General features: G+C 55.2%; 6 protein-coding genes across 6 annotated transcripts; 2 read left to right on the plus strand and 4 right to left on the minus strand.

Moving 5' to 3' along the window:
• Nucleotides 1–765: 765 nt before the first annotated feature.
• On the minus strand, nt 766–2,244 carry N657DRAFT_320787 (uncharacterized protein). The gene has a single exon (XM_062786793.1). It carries the CDS (start codon nt 2,080–2,082, stop codon nt 991–993), a length of 1,092 nt encoding a protein of 363 aa, XP_062642845.1. The 5' UTR covers nt 2,083–2,244; the 3' UTR covers nt 766–990.
• Nucleotides 2,245–2,249: 5 nt separating this feature from the next.
• N657DRAFT_675165 (uncharacterized protein) lies at nt 2,250–4,865 on the minus strand. Its single transcript, XM_062795800.1, has 5 exons — nt 4,544–4,865; nt 4,184–4,448; nt 3,905–4,115; nt 3,478–3,840; nt 2,250–3,408 (listed from the first exon to the last, which is right to left on the minus strand). The coding sequence occupies exons 1-5, from the start codon at nt 4,582–4,584 to the stop codon at nt 2,408–2,410; spliced, it is 1,881 nt and encodes a 626-aa protein (XP_062642846.1). The 5' UTR covers nt 4,585–4,865; the 3' UTR covers nt 2,250–2,407.
• A 539-nt stretch (nt 4,866–5,404) lies between these two features.
• Nucleotides 5,405–8,580, plus strand: N657DRAFT_684753 (uncharacterized protein; the record flags this gene model as incomplete). The annotated part of the gene is made up of 2 exons (XM_062796715.1): nt 5,405–7,460; nt 7,523–8,580. The coding sequence occupies 2 exons, from the start codon at nt 5,405–5,407 to the stop codon at nt 8,578–8,580; spliced, it is 3,114 nt and encodes a 1,037-aa protein (XP_062642847.1).
• A 1,153-nt stretch (nt 8,581–9,733) lies between these two features.
• N657DRAFT_320796 (kinase-like protein) lies at nt 9,734–12,462 on the minus strand. The gene is made up of 5 exons (XM_062786794.1): nt 12,445–12,462; nt 12,064–12,369; nt 11,770–11,947; nt 10,871–11,706; nt 9,734–10,800 (listed from the first exon to the last, which is right to left on the minus strand). The coding sequence occupies exons 2-5, from the start codon at nt 12,166–12,168 to the stop codon at nt 9,943–9,945; spliced, it is 1,977 nt and encodes a 658-aa protein (XP_062642848.1). The 5' UTR covers nt 12,169–12,369; nt 12,445–12,462; the 3' UTR covers nt 9,734–9,942.
• Nucleotides 12,463–15,237: 2,775 nt separating this feature from the next.
• On the plus strand, nt 15,238–15,734 carry N657DRAFT_694007 (uncharacterized protein). Its single transcript, XM_062797256.1, has 3 exons — nt 15,238–15,481; nt 15,571–15,618; nt 15,668–15,734. Exons 1-3 carry the CDS (start codon nt 15,380–15,382, stop codon nt 15,728–15,730), a joined length of 213 nt encoding a protein of 70 aa, XP_062642849.1. The 5' UTR covers nt 15,238–15,379; the 3' UTR covers nt 15,731–15,734.
• A 799-nt stretch (nt 15,735–16,533) lies between these two features.
• Nucleotides 16,534–17,680, minus strand: N657DRAFT_582412 (kinase-like protein; the record flags this gene model as incomplete). The annotated part of the gene is made up of 2 exons (XM_062789610.1): nt 16,534–16,887; nt 16,994–17,680. 2 exons carry the CDS (start codon nt 17,678–17,680, stop codon nt 16,534–16,536), a joined length of 1,041 nt encoding a protein of 346 aa, XP_062642850.1.
• Nucleotides 17,681–19,551: the final 1,871 nt, after the last annotated feature.

Raw genomic sequence — 19,551 nt, forward strand, 5'->3', positions numbered from 1 at the left:
GACCCGATCTCGTCGTTGGATATATATTGGGTTACGAAAACAATGCCGGGCAAGTTGAGATGCCAGGGGCCATGGTAAGAGCCGCATCAGTGCCGGCACCCAGAGACGCTCGATGAATCATTCGATGGCCCTGCTGGCGGGGCTTGCTTGAGAAGGGCGCAATGCTTACGGCCAATCGGGACAATTGTGCGTCTTTTGAGCAACGCAAATGCCAACGGCAAGTTCCGATCTCGGCGCCAGGTTCTGCTGCTTTCGTAGCCATTTGCGACAAACCTGTGCACCGATTTATGGCCCGTTGGACGAAGAAGGAAGCTGCTCACCAGGACGCGTGTTAGTGGTAGGGCATGAGGTTGGCCATCAAGGCCCACGCCGATACAGAGTACCACAGTAGGGCCACGTTACAGGGCTGCCAGGAATAGCAGCTGGCGCGGCCGGGGAAATAGCCAGGGGGGTGATATGCACGCTTGCAGCAGTACAACTCCGCAGGCAGCGATGCGGGTCTAGGTTGGAAGACGCGCCGACATCGCTGACATGGAGTCATTATTACACGCGGTGCAGCAAATTCTACCGCGGCGCAACATCGGGCTCCAGCGAACCGACCCCAGATCTTGATGCGGTGCTAGGTCATGGCGTCGGGCCACCTGCGAGTGGTCGCACACGGTGGGCCGACGAATGCAGCCTGGGCGGCTCCGCACCGCTGCCGAGCCGGGACGGACCCAACGGTGGTCGTCCAGATTTAGCAGGTGATACGGGCCTCATCTGGTTCACTGGACGCAAGAGCTGCCACCAACGGGGATAATTGTCCAATGGCGTGGTCATGGAAAGACGATCTAATGCGCCGGACTGAGCGTCGTCACCGGTGGTTTGGCTTTCTCAGCTCAGATTGCGAGAGGACGGTCCTGCATGACTAACACTGTCGGAGCAAAACCAACGACAGTCTCGAACTAGGGATCGGCCTCGTCAGCGGGCTCGACGGGTGACGCGAAGCAGTCAGACGGTCGAGCTGGCGATTCTGGTCCCGGTTGCGAAAGAGTGCAACCGCGGCGGGTTGACGCGATGCGGAAGGACACGACAAGGTTTGACACAGTTCGGTGCCCGGGCCGCGGAAGACCACAGGGTTGAGTCATGCGGAGACGACAAACACGGGCTCCTTGGGGATTTATTCGGCGCCGGTTGGAGGACACTAGCGGATGCTTCGGATGCAGTGACCCCCGAGCCAGGTTGCTGTTGCGCCGGTTGGCGACCGGGCACGGTCCACATCTGAACATCCCAAAGTATGCAGCCCGAATGCAGCGCATTGGTGGGTAGGGAGTAAAGGCAACCATACAGATAGCCAGCCGTGCTCAAAAGCTGTGGGAAGAGCGGTCGCCGTGGAAAAGTATGAGGTAAGCCATTACCGTGCTGTTGGTTGTGGCATGGAGAAGCCAGCCGGGTGGATTGGGAGGGTATGGAGAGAGCACGTTTCCACCGGATACCCTCAAACCACCTGCTCTGTTCCGTCGAGTCGATTGGCGCACATTGAAGAGGAGTCGAACCATGCAACGGGCCGACCTGATGAAAATCATCCAGATTCAAGCTGCAGCTGCCTAATCCAGCGACGCCGAGCACGCCTATGGATGCCGAACCTCGTACCGGGAGCGTGTCTCCCAACTCGACCGTTCTCATTCTCAGGCTCCTTCCGACAAAGCTCTTATTTTTCCATTGCGACTCGTCGGCGAATTTGCCGGCGCCCGTGGCGTCGCGGCGGCATCTTGTAGCAGAATTCGGGTTGAGGTCGTCACCCGCCACCTTGGGGTCCCTCAGGGAAGCAAAGGGGGCGGTCGGTTGACGCGACACGAAATGATTGCCGGTTGCAATCGCGGTCGGGTGGAGGGGGTGGAAACGCAAGTCGGGGTTGTCGCAAGACGGCCTGTTGATCGTCGATGAGGGGGGGATGTATGCGCAGTGCCTGTGCGAAGCATCGCAGTTCTTACATCGCTCGCCAGCAATTGCGTTTTGAGGTACGCATGACGACACGGCGGTATCCGCGAATGTGGCTGTGGTGGAAGGAGTTTCAGCGTACTCGTCGGGGGTTTGTTTCATCGAGTTGAATGCCAAGCTTGATCCGCTTGGATGTTTCGGTTCTCTGGCACTGCGGGGCCCAGGCAACAGCGGGAATGTCCCGGAGAGGTGGAGCCGGCTTTGCTGAATGGTCTTCCCGTCGACTTGGAAATTCAACTTCACAGGCTTTCCATCAATCGGCCGGCCGACAGAATGCAGGAATCAATCTACCCATGGACTGAAATTTTCTTGAACGGGCAATTCAGCGCCGCAATGGAAGAAAACGCGGCATAACTTTGATAATACAGGGTCGACACACGCAAGATTCAAGCCACAATCTGACCCACCCCTTGGACATCGCCAGCTCTCAAAACCCGTCTGCGCCAACGTCGTGCTTGCCCGCTTCACCAGTCATCAGCAAATCCCTAAGGCCCTTCTCAAGTTGCCATGGGTATGACCGCCTGCCCCGCGCATTTCCTGCGAGCAGGGACACCCGTCTGTCAGACGGTATTACCAAGTCTGCTAGCTCCCCACTCCGATTCGAGCTCGTGAGTAGCACTCTGAGCCCCGGACCAGAACGGTGACCGTCTTCCACCATGCTGAGCAAAGCATTGCCGATGAGGCAGGTCTCCTCCTGCCAGCCATCCAGCACCGTCTCAATCTCGGACACACCGTCGATAATGCAGAAGACCGGACGGGAAGCGTCCAGGCGGACAACAAGTTCGGAGAACACACGGCAAAGGCTGGGGATGTCGTGCTCGCCCACGCCGTCGAGGAGCTCATCATCGATAAAATCCAGTGATGGCTGCGGGCCGGGTGTGCAGATTTCGACGTCGGTGGTTTGCACCAACAATTGGTGTACCAAGGAGCGGATGAGACCCCCCGGGCCCCTTAGCGAGTCCCGCTGTGTACGGTGCTGTCCACAGAAGTGGTGGAGGACTATGGCGGCTGGTCGATCTTGGCTTGAGTCGCCCTCCCCGTCCATCAGGACCCCAATGAGGAAGGCGCAGATGGCCGACATAGCTGACACGTTGTCCGCGGCAACATCGCCGCAGTGGCCATCAACAAGCACTAAATCGGATGCCCACCATGGCGCCCCAAGCCAGTCTCTGAAACGCGTCATTGTCACCAGTCGGCTACCCCGGCCGCCGGCATCCAGTCTCGGGTGACAGCTTCGCTGCATGACGCGAGCCAGAGCCCCAGCCGCCGCGGCCTCTGGCACATCAAGCTCCTGCAACAGACCGTCGATGCTCACTCGTGATGGTGATACCGGGGACGAGACCCATCCTGAGGATGCTGCTGTCTCCATCAGTCGCGGTGTTGCAACGATCGCGGCTTGAACCCAAGGCAGCGCAGCCTGTTGTTGTCCTGCTGCCATTCAATGAATCAGTGCTGATCTCTGGTGCGAGCGCCGTCTGGACATCGACAATCACTTACTGACAGAACCGAGGTACTGCTGCTGATGCCACCCAAGTTTCAGAATCTGATTCGCGGCTTCGAGCATCTTGCGGCTGCTCTCAGCCACGGTACGGATATGCGTCCCTGCGTCAGTCTCACGCCACTGTGATTCCAGTCGCGTTACCCCATTGGCTATCGCGGCCTGGATTCCGTCCATGCCGGACTTTACCCCCCGCATACTCTCGCTTATGTTATGTTGCTCTTGCCGTATTTCGCCCACCGCCCGCTCCAGCGCTGCTGTCGAGCATCGAGAGACCCGATCCGCCGCTCGGGACACCTCGTCGAGACAGCTCTGAACAACCTCCACCTCCCTACCCGGAAGATGTCTTAAGAACCGAACCACTGCATGAATGTCCACGGTCAGGACCAGCATGCTACTTCATGCACAGGGCGGATGAACGCTAACCTTTGTTCCTGTTGGGATGGCTGCGCAGCAAAACTTCTATCAGTGTCGCAACCTTCTCGACCAGCGTGTGATAGAGCCGCCTGACTGCCTCAAGCAGGTCCGAAGCATCGGGAAAGCGCATGCTGGCTTGCACGGCCTCTATTAATGTCTCAGGAATGCTCTCGAACGCCTCGAGGATCATTGCGCGGGTTTCGATACGTAAAGAGACCATCTGTCAACCGTCAACTCATCTTCAGTTTCGGCCGGCACCATAACCAAGTCTGGGGCTTTGGCACTGACCTTAAATAGCGTCGTCAACCCCCCGCGGAGAACGCCGAGACCGTCTTGATCTGGAATCATACCCGCCAAAGACTCCAACAAGGCGATCTCAGGCCCCGACTTCCTCAACCGACCTCGGATTTTGGACCTGTCAGACTTGGCATTGTCCTGCGCTTTGGCTGTCTCGATGGCATCAACGACATCCCGCCAGCCATGGAGACCTTGGAGGAGGTTGGCATCTACGGCTGCGACTTCGTCCAACGCTTCCACTAGAGATCTGCTCGAGCTGGGTGTGAGTTCAATCATACCCTGGTTTGATCCCAAACCATCGCCGCATCCATGTGCCAGATTGAGTACCTGTAAGTGTAGAAGGGAACTCACTTGTATGGCCGAACGATAACCAGGGATTGCTCCGTTTGCATCCTCCAAAGCCCTCGCTGTGATTACAATCAAATGTTTGCTGGCTGGAGTGTCCTCTCTGACTATATCGGCAGAAGAAGCAATGGACAGGCGCCGGAGTTGTCAATAACGGAAGCCACAAGCGACTTTACTCTGCTCTATTCATCGTCGGATTCTCCAGGATCAGGATTTGCCGGGGCACCCACTGAAGTTAGTCAAGCACACACGCAACGGCCCCCACTCAGTGATGCCATGCCAGAGGCCTCAGCAGCACCGCCCTTCGGCGTACTGCTGCGACCACCGGAGACAGGCTAATCGCGCGTCAAAGTAGCTTCCTGCCCAGAATCGACTGCAGACTACATAAGCAAGATAGCGGCCTTCGGCGCTGATCCTCCATTTCCGGGCAATTCCCCGCACCGCCTTCGCGGAGGAAGAGTGGCTGAGGACAGGCAGGATTCGGGGCTGACACATGACCGATGCACTGCAAAGGCGTGGACATGAATGATTGGCATTCCGCAGCCATGTTCTACGCCTTCGGGGGCAAACGGCCCTCCAATGTGGCTGGGTCTGCGTTTCAATGGTTACCTGGTACGTTAGCCCCGAAACGCCCAAACAGCCCTCGGCCGATGCGCAGGAAGCCAGCCCTGGCTCTCCGAAATGCTAGGCACATCACAAGGTTTAAACGCTCTACACTGGCCCGTTATGTTATTACCCCATCTCGACAAACCGGACCCGACTCACCGTTGCCTGTTATAGTGGCAGTATCAACGACTCAACGTTCAAAATAACCTCCCTGTGCGCCTACGCTTGTTGAAAAACTCGCCGTTCGACCTCTCGAATAAGATGCCGCCTTCACTCGTGGACGAAAACTCTTTGGAAGATGTGGCTTCGGCCACGCTTGAGCCTTCAGAACAGGTCTGCACCCGCCCGATGTCTGGGCTCAGTTCTTCAGAGAACAAGATGCGTTCCATAGAGCAAGTCCCTCAACAACAGAGAGGAGACGACACCGTAGGCGACCAAGAGCTGGAAGCCGCGGCCGTTCTCCAAACACCGCCGGATGTGCCTATCATCCCACAAGCTCGGAGATGCACCTTTGAGCAATTTGTCAACCGCTTTGCTCCAGAAGATGGCCGCTATGCCATCGAATACCTCGAGGCCGGGATAGAGCTCGGCTTTGAAATGGCCAGCGAGAACATGAAACGGCATCTCGCCAAGGTCAAGGGGTACGAAGATCAGACCACGGCCGAGTACAAGAGCAGACGATTTGACGGCGGTTTGTCGAGCGGGGCCTGGCTCCAGGCTGTGCGTATCCAATCTCCGACGGTCCTCAAGGCCCTGGCCGAGGTCAGCGGGTACAACTGGGGCACTGAAGCGCACACGTTTATGCGGCCGTACGGACATCTCATCCACTTCCAGCCGCAAATCAGGGACAGGCTCGAGTCGCTTAGGGACGCGTATGGACAGGAGCAGGAGGGGAACGCGGATGGGGATGCAGGCCGTCAAGAAGCGATGGAGCATCTTCAGTGCTACGTCTCGTTTGTCGAGGAGCACCTTCTCCCCCTTGTCGATCAGTTCGCCGACGCCGATTACTCCAATCCGAAGCGGATTCGATACGAAGACTTGTGGTACCTCTTCAAGCCCGGCGAGCTGGTGTACATGCCGCGAAGGACACTCGAAAAGCAACTGAACTCGAGAGGCAATAAGGACGCCTTTGCAGAGAACGCAGTCTGCCAAACCGTCTGGAGGCTCGAGGTCTTCCAGCCTCATATGAGCGATCTTGAGCTCCCCGTGATTGGGAGGCCGCCAACCGACTCCGAGGCCAAGGCGAAACTCTATTTTGTCGATTTCGACGGCTCCTCCTACAAGCCTGTGCCCATTAACGTGGTCATCGATCATTTTGACGGTGAAAGAGACATCCGAAGCTTGGCCGTATTCCCAATCCGATTCGCAGCCCCTGACAGCGAAGCGATTATCCAAGACTGCCGAGAATTCGGCCGCAAGTTCACTGAGTGCATCGAGCAGCGGCACGTCTCATACAAGGCTTGGACGCTCCTCAATGACCCTCTCGGATGGCGAGACGGGAACTTCGTCAAGGGGAGGCCTGCCAACAGCCCCGAGTTCATCGACGGCGAGGTCATAATCGACTTTCAGGAAGCCTTCAACGCCCATCCGTCTTGGAAGTACAGCTACGGCCTGCGGTCTGATACGTGGTCCAGCGATGTCTTGACGGTGCGCGACAAGTTCCCTATCCTGCTCTGGTCGGACGCCTCGCGTGCCAAGCTGGTGTACGAATGGTCCCACATTGTTGTATCGGACGACGACATCGACTTCCTTGAGGGAAGAGAGTTCGGCAAGAAGCATCCGTACGGGCCAAATGGCCTCGACAAACCGCCTCCCGAAGATCTCGTCCTCTTACCCCGGCGTCTGTGCGGCTATGGGCTGCGTGAGCGCCGGTTCCTGTACCTGGACGTGAAATACGTCAAGGTTGGCCGCGAACACGTTGACGCATTCCGCTTCCTCCAGATAGACCCCAATAATAGGCGCATCATCCACTGTCTCTTGACAGATCACTTCAACACTAAACAGGCGAGGAAGATGCGGGAGATTGCAAGCCAGGACCCGATTCCCGGTAAAGGTCACAACCTTGTTTTCCTTCTCCATGGGCCCCCCGGAGTGGGCAAGACGGCCACCGTCGAGGCGGTAGCGCAGAAGTATCGGAAACCCCTTTTCTCAATCACATCCGGGGATCTCGGCTCTACGCCGGACGCAGTGGAGTCTTCCCTGACCGAGATCTTCCACCTCGCCAATGTATGGGATTGCATCCTCTTGCTTGACGAAGCCGACGTGTTCCTCGAGGAGCGGGAGAAGAGCGACCTGAAGCGAAACGCAGTCGTCTCGGGTAAGTCCCAGCTTAAACCCCACATGTAGGGCCAACAACCTACTAAGACCACCGTTTGATAGTGTTCCTGCGCGTCATGGAATATTACAATGGCATTCTTTTTTTGACTACAAACAGACCGGGCCAGCTCGACGAGGCCATCAAGTCTCGGGTCCACAGCGCACTCCTGTACCAGACACTGAGCCTCCAGCAAACCCTCGAAATTTTCCGCATGAATATTGAGAGACTCGAACTAATCGAGAAGCAACGCCGAAGCATCTTGGACCCACCCCAGGCATACCTCCAGGCGGACAAGACGGGCATCCTAGCCTTTGCGGAGAAGCACTGGCGACAGCACGAGTTCGACGAGCTCGGCCGCTGGAACGGGCGACAAATTCGCAACGCCTTCATCAGCGCCGCGGCGCTCGCACGCGGCGATCTCGACGAGGTTGTCCATGGCGACAACAACGGAGGGGCAGCCGCCGTGGTCGCCGTCCTCACGGAGCGGCACTTCCAGGACGTGGCAAACAGCGTCACGGCCTTTGACAAGTACATGGCCCGGGCCCGCGGGGGCAAGGACTCAGAGCGCGCTCTCAACCGCTTCGACCGGCTGGACAACTTTGTCCTGGGCGCGGACGAACCGGAGACGCGGCCGCGGAACCAACGGGCATCGCGCAATTCTGACCTGGCACGTCCGTCTGTCAGGAATGTCGGCGCCGGCGGCGCGCCGCACACGCCAACATCTAGTCCCCGTCACCATAATCATTATGCGCCCGTCTCCCCTTCACCCTCGTATTACGTCCAGCCTACGGCCCAGGGATTATCGGTAGCAGGCCAGCAAGCGCACGCGCTCGGTGGCGGCTATATGTATCCTGTCCAAGGGTATGGCGGCGCTGCGGCGGTTCACGTGCCTGCCTGGCAGGCATTGCCGCCGGGACCCCAAGGTGGTGGTGCACAGGGCTCGCCGCCTGTGATTCAGTTGCCTCCGCATGGGCAACAGTTTGCCGGCGTGGTCCAGCAAGGCGGCAATGGTGCTGCTACGATGCCGGTCGGACATATTTCGGCCGGGGCGGCGCAACCGGCGCCCTCCCCTGGAACTCAGGATGGTCCCAGCCCACAAACAGGTACGCACCTGGAGTGATTACCAGAGTACTCGTATTCTCCCCAGTGTGCCAAGCCCGTATGCGGGACGTCCGACTAGAGTGAGGCGCCGTGTCTGCCGGCTCGGCCCCACATCGGGGCTTCGATCATAAATGCGGCAGCAACCACAACCGACCCTCCGAACCAGCCACGCCTTTGAGCGGATCGGCTAGGGCTATGGATCGCATAGCGTTTTGATGTCAGCAGAAGAATGGCGAGCCAGTTGAGGAGCATAATGTAGCACTGTGTGAACGAAAGTTCCTATCCATCGCGCAAACAAGATACGTATCCCTCGCGTTTCTCGACGGAAGTTCACACTCGGATTATACATTAGTATTACTATTTCTCTTCTTGAAAGTGCAATACGACTGAAATTGGGGTATTTAGAACCAAGCTACATCTCGAACACAAACTTCACGCCAGTGAGGACAATAGCCACCCCTGAGTCGCTGATCATCCAACCGGAGACTTCAACAAACATTTTTCCCTCTCATCGTCGCCCACGCTCAACCAGAAACGAAGCAACATCCCAAGATCTCGACGCACTTCTTGCACGTTCCCCATGCGCGCTTGCCCCTCCCAACCGGTTGTGCCCGTCCGGCGGGTGGCGGAGCGAGCAAGGGTCCCGATGAATCTGTGGCGGTTCTTCGGGTGGCCATGGTGGTACCGGGGGAAATACGATACCTCTCCGGTCCGCTTTGCGTCTGCGTTTCTAGGGCCAGAGGCAGTGGAGGGTGAGGTGGGACTTGCTGCGTGGCCGGAGTGCCTGAGACCTGGTCTGGGTTCTGCGCTGGACCGGCGGTTTCCACTAGACTCGGGGTTTCCGCTGAGGACCCGGGGGTTTCTGGTAGGATTGCAGAGGAAGGCATGTCGAGGGGTTCGGCCGCCGGGGACGACGAGTCATGCCCTTCCGGTGGAGGCGTACAGGCGCGCGAGTTCCGACTAACAGGGCTTAGGCTCCTGGGGCTCTGGGCTTCGGCTTGCTGCTGGGCCAGGATGCTGTTGTGGCTGTTTATGGTCTCAACCCGGTCGAGGGGATACTAGTAGTTGTGTACTACTCAGCGGTGTTGCCTTCAGCGAAAGAAGCCAAGGATGGCAACTTAAGGCGGGTTACGTACCGACACGGTAAATGTTTCCAACGGCCCGCCCTCCCAGATAGAGGGTGCAACGCAGTACGTCTCGCTGCTGTTGCACTTTTGGCGGATCTTACCGAGCTCGTTTACGATTTGGGTGCAATCCCACCTTTGCCTCTTGTCAGGATGTAGGAGACCTTCGTGAATGATCCTCAGGAGATCGTGCGCGAATTCTGGGCAATAGTCGAGCTTGTGCAGTTCCTCCATCCACTGTTTACCGACAACAGTTGTCAGCTCGCTTTTCCACGCACAACCTGGTAGACAATACAAGGCAAAGAGTGAAAACAGGGTTGCATGAGTGCTAGCCTGACCTTGATCACCGACGGTTTTAACTGCGCGCTCACACACTTGCCATCATCTCTCAGTTTGTAGAACTTGTCTTCGTAGTACGGCCTCTCATGGTCCGAAATGGAGCCCGGGTTGAAGGGAACCCATCCTTCGTCGGCAAGGCGAGCGTCGGTGAACTGAGTGTCAACAGCGTACCAGCCGCGGAGGTACCAAGTAAGGAAGTCGAGCAACAGACAGCCCAGCGTCCAGATGTCGTATTTCACCGAGATTCTAAGCCGGTAGAGGTCGCATTCGGGCGGGCGATAGCTAGGGGAGCAGCCGGGAAGTTTGTCTATGGATTGCGACTGGTAGCTGTGGAACCTGCTCAAGCCAAAGTCGCAGATGAGCAGGTGGTTGTCGCTGCCGTTGTACGTTTTGAACCACAGGATATTCTCAGGCTTGATGTCGCCGTGTCGACCCGTGTTCTTATCGTTCGAGCTCAGTCCGGCGACATGCCCGTCGCCATGAATTTTTTGCAGACCGTCAGCAATGCCGAAGCACTGGGTAACCATCCAACGTGCCATGTCCTGGGTTCTCTGTGGCGCCGGTTCATTCTCCCAGAAGTCGCGCAGGTTTCCATTAGCCCAGGGGAAGGTCATATGGTAAGCGTCCTTGTGCTGGTAAGTGAGGAGAAGCCGGATGAGGTGCGGGTGACCTTCGTGTCGGCCGCTGAATCGTTGGAGAACTTCTACCTCTCTCTCGTACTCTTCCCTTCGTCGAGTATGGAGGGTTTTGACGGCGAAGTATTGTTTATCGGTGCCCTAATCACATTAGACAAGTTAGGGCCATACCTCACGTACTAGCTACGAAGGGTTAATGCCTCGATCTTACTGGCTGTGTTGGGAAGTTATGATGAGCCGGATGGATCAAGACCTTCCAAACATTGGCGTGGCCCCCCATCGCTACAAGCTCAGATTCGATGAAGGGCAGCCTGCTGTCTCTGGGTAGCGTGTAGAGGTATAAGCTTCCTGGTCCGAGGTCGAAAAACGGAGATGCCACGGCGTGCTGCCATTCCAAGAACCATTCCACCTCGCTAGTCTTCCACTTGCCAAAGCAGTCGAGAGGTTTTTCATATTCAACATCGCCCCTGGGATGCACTTTAGCTGACTCGGAGGGATCAGGAGCTTGGGTGAACGGGAAGTCCATGTCTGTGACGCCGGACTTGACGAAGCACTTGATACATTTCGCGCTCAAGTTCAGCACCAAGAGCGCGAACAGTCGCCGTCGGGATGGGCAAATGTCTTGGGTTAATTTGTCGAGCTCTGGTTTTCCCTCAGCGCCCTGCAGTTCGGGGAACTCTTGCCCCAAAACATCTCGCACAGTTTCTTGCGTGATAATGCGTTCAATGTCGCTGATAGGAATGAAGACTGCCCGGTCCCGAGGATCCTTGTCGCTGGCTCCTACGCGGGCTTTCCGCAGACGCCTGGCCAACTGCTTTTGGCCGTTGGGCCCCTCAGTTTCATGGTTTGAGTGAAGTGAGCTGGCGTTGCTCTCGCTGCGGACGTTTCTCGGGTGCAATGATTCCGGGCTTCGGTCGACCGGGTCAGCCGTGAGCTTCGCATGAGCTTGTCTCTCAAACCCAAGATCCGTGATGGTCTTGATACTGGCGAAGCTGTGTTCGCTTCCATTGTTTGAATGGTTATAAAAGTCATTCCTTCCGGCCGTGACTTCTTCTGACTGTTAGTCACAATGTCCACATGACGACAGTGTAGAATGGGACATGTTCATACCGCTTGCTGGATCGTCGTCGCGGTAAATTGCTGTCGTTTTCCCGAAGGGATCCTGAACGTTTACCACAGACGGCGTCCGAGGACGACTGGGACTTCGTGATTCGTCATATGGATCATCAGTCCGTGATGCCGGTGCCAGGTGAGTGCTAGCGATACTGAGAGTGAGGTGATTCTGCTGCTGAGAGAAGTTCAAGTGTGAGCAAACGCCGAGTTCTGGCCGAGCTCTATGGGGTACGACAATTGGAGTCCTGCATTCGCTCCATCGCCGTTGATGGACTTGTAAATTGGACTCACGGTTGGCGATGCCCTGCTGCTTGCGTGCTTGCTAGGACCCGGACAGTTACCCAATCCGCCACTGTTATCTCTGCGGTGTTGGTCCTGGTCACCGTGGCCGTGCATTGTCTTTATGTTGCCACACCGACGCAATTCCGAGCCCGTCGCTACGCACAAGATGGGTTACAGGCAGTGTGAATTGCGATTGATAGGTCACCTAGCTTCAGTCAGCCCCGGAGGAAACGAGTTGCGAAACGTATGAAGCTAACAAACGAGGAGAAATGACGTGAGGGGTCCGGTCGAGGTTTCACTTGATTGGGGCGAGAACTTCTAACTGGAGCAGTAATCAGCAGGTCGTTGAGGCACTGAACCACCGCCGATGGTCTTGGAGGTTGTCCTTACGGTACACTGCCATTGAGGCTCGGGCAATGCACACTTATGTTGCTATCACCTAGTCTCCAGTCCCTTTCCAGGGTAACTTCTCTGGGCGCACCTGTTTGTGTGTGTGTGTGTGATTGTGTGAGTGACACAAAGGCATTTCTGGTGGTGCTGGATGGCCGGACCGGCCAGGGGCCCGAAGCGCCTGGTTGCTGCAAGCCTGCAAGCCACCAGCGCGAGTTGGTCGACCGCAATATCCAAACGCCACCTGGAGGCTGGGGTCGGCTAATTCACCCGCGGCAAGTCTGGCTGCGCTTCGATTTGATGGCCACGTTGTGATATCCCAAAGGCACCCGGGTTGTTGATGGGCATCAAGGGCAGGGGACGCATACTTGAACCGTCACACTGGAACGGAAAGATCAAACCCACATCGCTACTCCATCACAACTCTACCATGTACACCGTGAATGCCGTGGGCTGGAGCGAGGATGGATTGATTCGAGATACGTCCTGGGCACGAGATTCAAGCTAGGCTTCTGCGAAACGTCAAGTGACAAGCCTCTGAGTAGGACCTGAAAAGGGGTTTTGGTTGTCGTAGCCTCCCTGTGGACAGTGTGCCTCGAGGCGGGAGGGCTGGAACGCAGCCGCAGCCTTGCCACGCGAATTGGCGTCTAAGGAGTGGGCGCTGGGATTTCCCGGGCGATGTTGGAGGATGAGCCCCCTGAGCAGCTGATGGATGAGTCTGAGTCTGTCAATGATTTAACGTGCCATGCAATAGTCTTCCAAGTTCACACAGCATCCACTTCCAGTAGACTGGAGGTTATTACGGACAGACATGCATGTGGACTGTCCCCAAGAACCGGAGTCTCAGAAGGGCTTCCGCCTGTTACTGGACTTAAGGGAGAGGATGAGTATGCTGGAATGATGTCTCAAAGGGGGTCACGACTCCCGCTCGCCCCCAAGTCAGCCCTTGTGCACCACAACGGGTTCTGCCACACCCCCTCGTTTGCAGTACTGCGGTAGCGCAAACCCCATTGGTTGCTGTGGTGTGACCAATCAAAGCGCAAATATTGTGCACCCCCCCATGGTCGATGGCTGGCATGGCATTTGTTGCTTGTTTCGGCGAGCGGCAGGGTGGGATATTGCATGCGCGGTGGGATTCGGGACTCAGCCCCGCCAGATCTGATGTTGAGCACATCAATTGAAATGAGGGAAATGTTCGACTAGTCTTGCTGCCCGGCGGAACAAGTTTCGGGGATATTAAGTGCTAGTCCCATCTCAAGGCACCCCCTGGCGGACCAGTCCTTCTCGCATACCACCACGTCCCCGGGAACCGAATCGGGTTCTTTTAATACAGACAGACGTCCCTCGAGTTCTCAAACATACCAACAAACCAGCCCTGGAATTCTTTTGGCCTAGAGTCTGGTAATACCGGATGCCTGCCAAAATCGAAGAAGCGGGAACACGCCCAAGGGCCTCAACACCCCTTGACGTCGAGAGCAGGAGTACCTCTCAGCGCGTGAAGGTCCATTCTCGATGCGCCAAAGATCCCGAACGGTTGAAGTCGACTCTGGTGCAGCTCTATGGCGGAGGTTTTACCATTGAGATGCGCCATAATATGTACATAATCAACTCTGTGGCGCTCATGGACCAGAGGCAGATCGTAAGTGTTCGGTCCTAATGAACTGGAAGTGGGACTTTCAGAGACCCAACCTTTTACTCACAATTGCCAGGTGGAACGTCTCCTCGCTCCTACTAGCGTGCCAACAATCGAGTAAATGCCATACTATCTTCGGAATCATCACAATCAGCCGTTCTATGAGAAAATGAGTTTGAGTGGAAACACCAGGCGGCACGCCGGAGTGCCCACACGCCCACTGAGCCCCGGCAAACATTGCCGTCCCAGTCGGCATCTGCTGGGCCCATACAAGCGCCTTTTCCTTTTTTGAATTCTTTATTGTACCGGGATCTGCATATTTCCTCTGACTTCGATAGAGGGGTTGTTGTCTGTTATTGTCAGGTGTCTCTACATGTATAGTATCACCTTTCTCCTCAAGTTAGCTTGGGGTTTTCCAGTTCCGCTTGGCCAGGACACATCGACAATGAGGTACTGCTAATAGTTTATTTTCTTTACATTGTAGAATAATGTAGCCATTGAACTTTAGGCATAAGGAATATCTACGGCAGATGTAGAAGTAACCCATGACATGGCAATTGAAAGGGCAGCGCTCCTCTCGCCAAGGACTCAGAGCCCTTGCAGGTTTGGAGCAAAGGATGGGACTGACTATGCGGAGTGGAAGTCCCTGGAAGGTAAGACAATGAAGGACATGTAAAGTAGCTGAAGAAAATGTACCAGTACAAATCAACTACAATAAACAATTCGGTCTTCGGGCCATACCGGGGTCGGGCTCGAGGTCAAACTCTCAGGCAATATGATTCCATGCCTCTCTAACAAGTGCCTGCCAACTACCAACGGACCTCCGTCGCTACTGGTCGATCCGGCGCGGAACTTTTGCAATCTGCCTGACCTGCATGCAGGCAGACCCCGTACCCGTACGTAAGTGGAAACCTCGAGAGTGGCTTGGCTCTTCCAAGTGTCGCCCTATAGGCGAGCTTCGACAACGGTTCGCGGTTAGAGGTTCTGCCCCCAGTCACCCTGTGGCCTGTGAAACGCTGAGAAACCGCTCGCCACTTGAGCGGGCACCTGAGCCCAACGAGTCAACCTACAGGTGTTACGTGTAAGTACCAAGGCAGTCTGCTTGGGCGCTGGGCTCAATCCATGGCTGACTCTGCGAGCACAATTGGATCTCGTTAGTCGACTCATTTTCTTGACAGTGGTCACCACATCTCAATTTTATGTCTCACAAGTGCTATTCTGGTGGTCTCATCAACACTCGCCATTTGATCTACATCGCCTTCTCATTTGATCACACGCAGCACCTTACTTTACCTGGGAAAGATGTCCTACGTCAAATCTTTCTCGGCTCGATACGCCGACGAGAGCACCATCTATGAGCAGCTCACCAAGATATTCCCAATGGTGACCGGGATTACCATCGTCGTAAGTGAGCATCCTTCCCCCTAGCCCTATCTGATCGCTGTAGGCCGAGACTACCCGGTAGACAGCAGTCTCACTAACACGTTCTCCAGTACCAGCGCGGCCGTTTCATCTGCACCACGCCGAGAGAGCTTACGGATGTAAGACACAGAAATGTTTGTCTGGAAGTATTTTCCTAATACTTTACAGGAGGAGACAAAAACTATCAAGGCTGCCATCAAGGCAAACCATTACGCAGATGAAGGTTTATGAAGGCGGAGGAGCTGGATTCACGCAAAAGGTCATATCATTGAGAGAGGGCGAAGTTGGTTGAGAGATAATACAGAGAAGATGACTTGCTGAGCCTCCTTACCTACCAGACCAACTTTAGAACAGTGCATGCAATGTCACGGTTGGTACTTCTTTGCCGTTCAAGCCCTGGTCATGTCGTTGATCCTTAGCGTGTGCCACATCTGTTTATGTGCTATGTTCCTTGACAATCCTCTCTCCTCTGATGCTATAGCTTGGATCACGGTTCATGTATGTGCAAGGATGATGTTGGAAATCGGTGGGACGTCGGGACGCTGACGAGTATCTCTAAAGCCAAAAGAGAGACCCAAGTCACTTCACAAAAAGTACCTTTCGATCTGAACGATAGACGGCCCCGAGATTTGCACTTTGATGAAATAGGAAAAAAAAGACTGAGAACACTCAAGGTTCTCTCAAAGAGGTTAACTTAAATCTCGAGTTGCGATCGACCTGATGTTGCTACTGTAGTTACAGTATGTGCTGTACTTCTCAATCTCCCTCCCTACCACCCCGCTTCTTCCTTTCCTTCTCTTTTTTTTTCATCATAACGTCATAACAAAAGCCAATTATATCGAAATCCAGTCCAATTCAGTCCATTGCTGAACATCCATGGACCGACGTAGTAAATGTCATTGAGCGACACAGGGTTGGAGGGGGGAAGGAAAAAAGAAGGCGTTTGATGGTATAATATACGGTTGGTACGAGACGTGTGACGGATTCAAACGAACCTATTACCTTACCTTGGTGAAATGTTTTGGCGGAATACCTCACGCCGGCGGTTTGAGATAAGCCGCCTCGTTCCGCTGCGGCCTCACCTCCGCCTGTCCAGTGTATCGTGGGAGGGCCTGTGACGCCCTTCTGATTGCCACCCGAGTGTGGATATTGAGCGTTTGGGCAGCGGGGATCTGGGCGACGACCGCATCACCAGTTCTGGTTGATGGCTCCGTATAGTACGAAGAGTCTTGATCACAGTTTGCTTTGATGGCGCTGAACCTGGGTAGCAGCTGATCGACTGTGGCCCTATCCTTCTTCTCGATCACCAACATGTGGTTAGCGATGATGTCGAGAAAATCATGGATGAAGTTGGTGGCTTCGGTCCTTTCGCGCAGATTCTTGATCCACTATGAGCGAAATCAGTGAATGAATTAGTAAAACAGGGACAGTAGGTAGGTACTGTAGCGAAACAGTCTGGGTCAAAATACGTACCTCTTGGACCTTCGGCTTGACAACCGTTACGTGCTTTTGGTTTTCCGCTGTAGGGACTTCGAGTTCTTGCACCTCCCAGAAAACGTCATTCGAGTGGAGGGATCCCAGAAAGGGAGACAACCGAGCCCCTTGGAATTCACCCACAAGGGATGAGCCTCCGACGACCCAGGTGACGAATTCCAGGTAGACGCACCCCAGCGCCCAGATATCAATCGACCTCGAGATGAGTTCATCTGGCAGAACACTCTCCGGAGATGCGTAGGTTGTCGTGTGCTGAAAATCCCCGTTTTTGACGTTGGACCGGCTTTGGCGATGGTTGAGTGCGCTCAGCCCAAAATCCGAGAGGACAAGCTCCCCAGATGCGAGGGCGTGGGGTCCGTCCAGGTCCTGCTTATACCACAGAATGTTCTCAGGCTTGATATCGCCATGCCGTCCGTAAAGTGGTTGGTTTTGCCGGTCCTTGACCATATTGCTGGGATCGCACCCGTGGATCCAATGTAGTGCCTCAAGAAGACCATGGCACTGATGAGCGACCCAGAGAATAAGCGTGGGCGTTTTTCCTTGGTGGCCGGTGTCGCGGTCGCGTTTCCAATACATGAGGAGATCACATTCCGCCCATGGAAAGAGCAGGGAGTAAGTTCGGCCATGCCGAAACGTGGCGAGAAGTTTGACTGTGTGGGGTTTCTTGCCGCCCAGCTGTCGAAGCATGGCAACTTCACGTTTAAAGTCCTCTTCTTTGTCGGTTATTAACCTTTTGACGGCAAATGTCACCACTCTCCGATCCCCCGGCGCCTTTAGTTACGTGCAATGTTAGATCTGCATGTGTCTCCTAACAAAAATAAGCGTTGGTCTGATCACTTACGGGATGGAGGCCATGGAAGCTCCAGTGGCCGTCATGGATGAAGACGCGGCTCACCACACTGTTTCCGCCTGCCGGAGCATCCGTGCCGCCGTCGGTTGAAGTCGTCGAGCTTTCATCTCCCCGCACATGATAGTCATGCCAGGGCATGACTGTATCTCCGTCAAAGTCCTGATGTTCTTCTGTGTCCTTAAAGCACGGAAGAAAAACCCTCCACTGCTGGCTGGCAAACGACTCGCAGGAAGTGGGTGTCCAGGGTGGGTCACCTGGTTGGAAGTCTGGTATGTTGCGTGGCCAGGACTTGGACCGAATGCTGTCGCCGTCTTCCCCAAGTTTGAATGGGAAGGCATCGTCGCTCATCTTCGGCTCGCAGCTGAAGAACTCAAAGATGTCCTGCGGCATATCGCAGAGAAGCAATACGGTGAAAACCCGCGCGTACAAGCCGAGTCCATTCGGCGCGTCACTGCCGCGAATGAGTCGATAACAATCCTCAGGGGTGTAAGTATAACCCCTGGCCTCCGCTGAAGTGAAGCATAAGCTCGAGAGGATTCTGTCCTTGGTTAAGACCTCCACCAGTAGGCCGTGGGGGAAGAAAGTCTTGTTGCTCTCTGTGGTGCCATCCCAGTACAAGTTGAGTTCTCTGGATGCGGCCCTGAGTAAGGCACCCACGAAGCTTTTTGTGTTCAGACCCTTGGGACGATTCTTGAGCTGAGTTTCGCAACTTTTCACGACTTCGGCAATTCGCCTCCGAGAGGGGGGTGTGAAAGACGCGACCTCCGAGCCAGCTATCACTGCTGATACCAGAGGCAACCTTGCCGGGGTCTCCTCTCCGCTGGGAGCGTGGACCGTGACGGTCACGCCAGCGTGTTGTTGGTTCACTGAGATGGCGGCGGGGTCAGCACGTGGAACGCAGCTAAATAAGTTGAGCTTGCCACTTACCCATTTTTATGTTAGTTTATGGACATGAGATGACAATAGGGTGGAGCAAAGTGGCTGTAACTGCCTTACTACCAAGCGATTAGATGCGAAACGTAGTAACGTTGCCTAGTACCTTTACGAACTGGCTTACGAATATCCAGGATTGCTTGCTCTGTTCTAAGTTGGTGAAGGTGGCCATTAAAGAGAGCCTACTTTAAGGAGGGTTGTGTTGCGCTGGTTGTCATCCGCCTTCAAGCCGGTACCCAAGGTAGGTACCGTACCTTATATAAAACAGGTCCCTGACGCCGATAGAGAAGCGTGGATGCTGCCTTCTGGCTAACGCTGAAGTTCGCGCACCATCTTGGCAACCATAAGGCTCTGAAATTCCAAAATCCAGGAGTCGAGTTTGTTCCAATCCGAGCAACGGGACTCAACGCCGCACAGCCCTGCTGCCAACCCCAAAGCCCCAACCAAACGGACTCGGCATGGGGCGGGCGACCAATTACTGTACCTATTCTCCGCTGCGTTGCAGTGAGCCTTGCTTGATCGCGGCATTGTGCACAAACGCCCACCCGCGAAAGATATGCCTACAGTAATGCCTTAACGCTCACCAATGTCAGCCTCACCAGGCCACCATACTGGAGAGATTGTAGTATGAGCTGAGAAAGCTGGGTACCTATCTTCAGTTTTGAAAGGCTCCCCAAGCTGGGAAGACATCCAATGACGTGAAGCGAAAGTTAGGGTAGGGAGACACAATCGCGGTAAAGCACTTAACCAGCATTGCATTCCATTGTCACCTCGC

This window comes from Parathielavia appendiculata (genome assembly GCF_033297405.1).
Source record: "Parathielavia appendiculata strain CBS 731.68 unplaced genomic scaffold N657scaffold_32, whole genome shotgun sequence".
In the NCBI taxonomy this organism is placed as follows: domain Eukaryota; kingdom Fungi; phylum Ascomycota; class Sordariomycetes; order Sordariales; family Chaetomiaceae; genus Parathielavia; species Parathielavia appendiculata.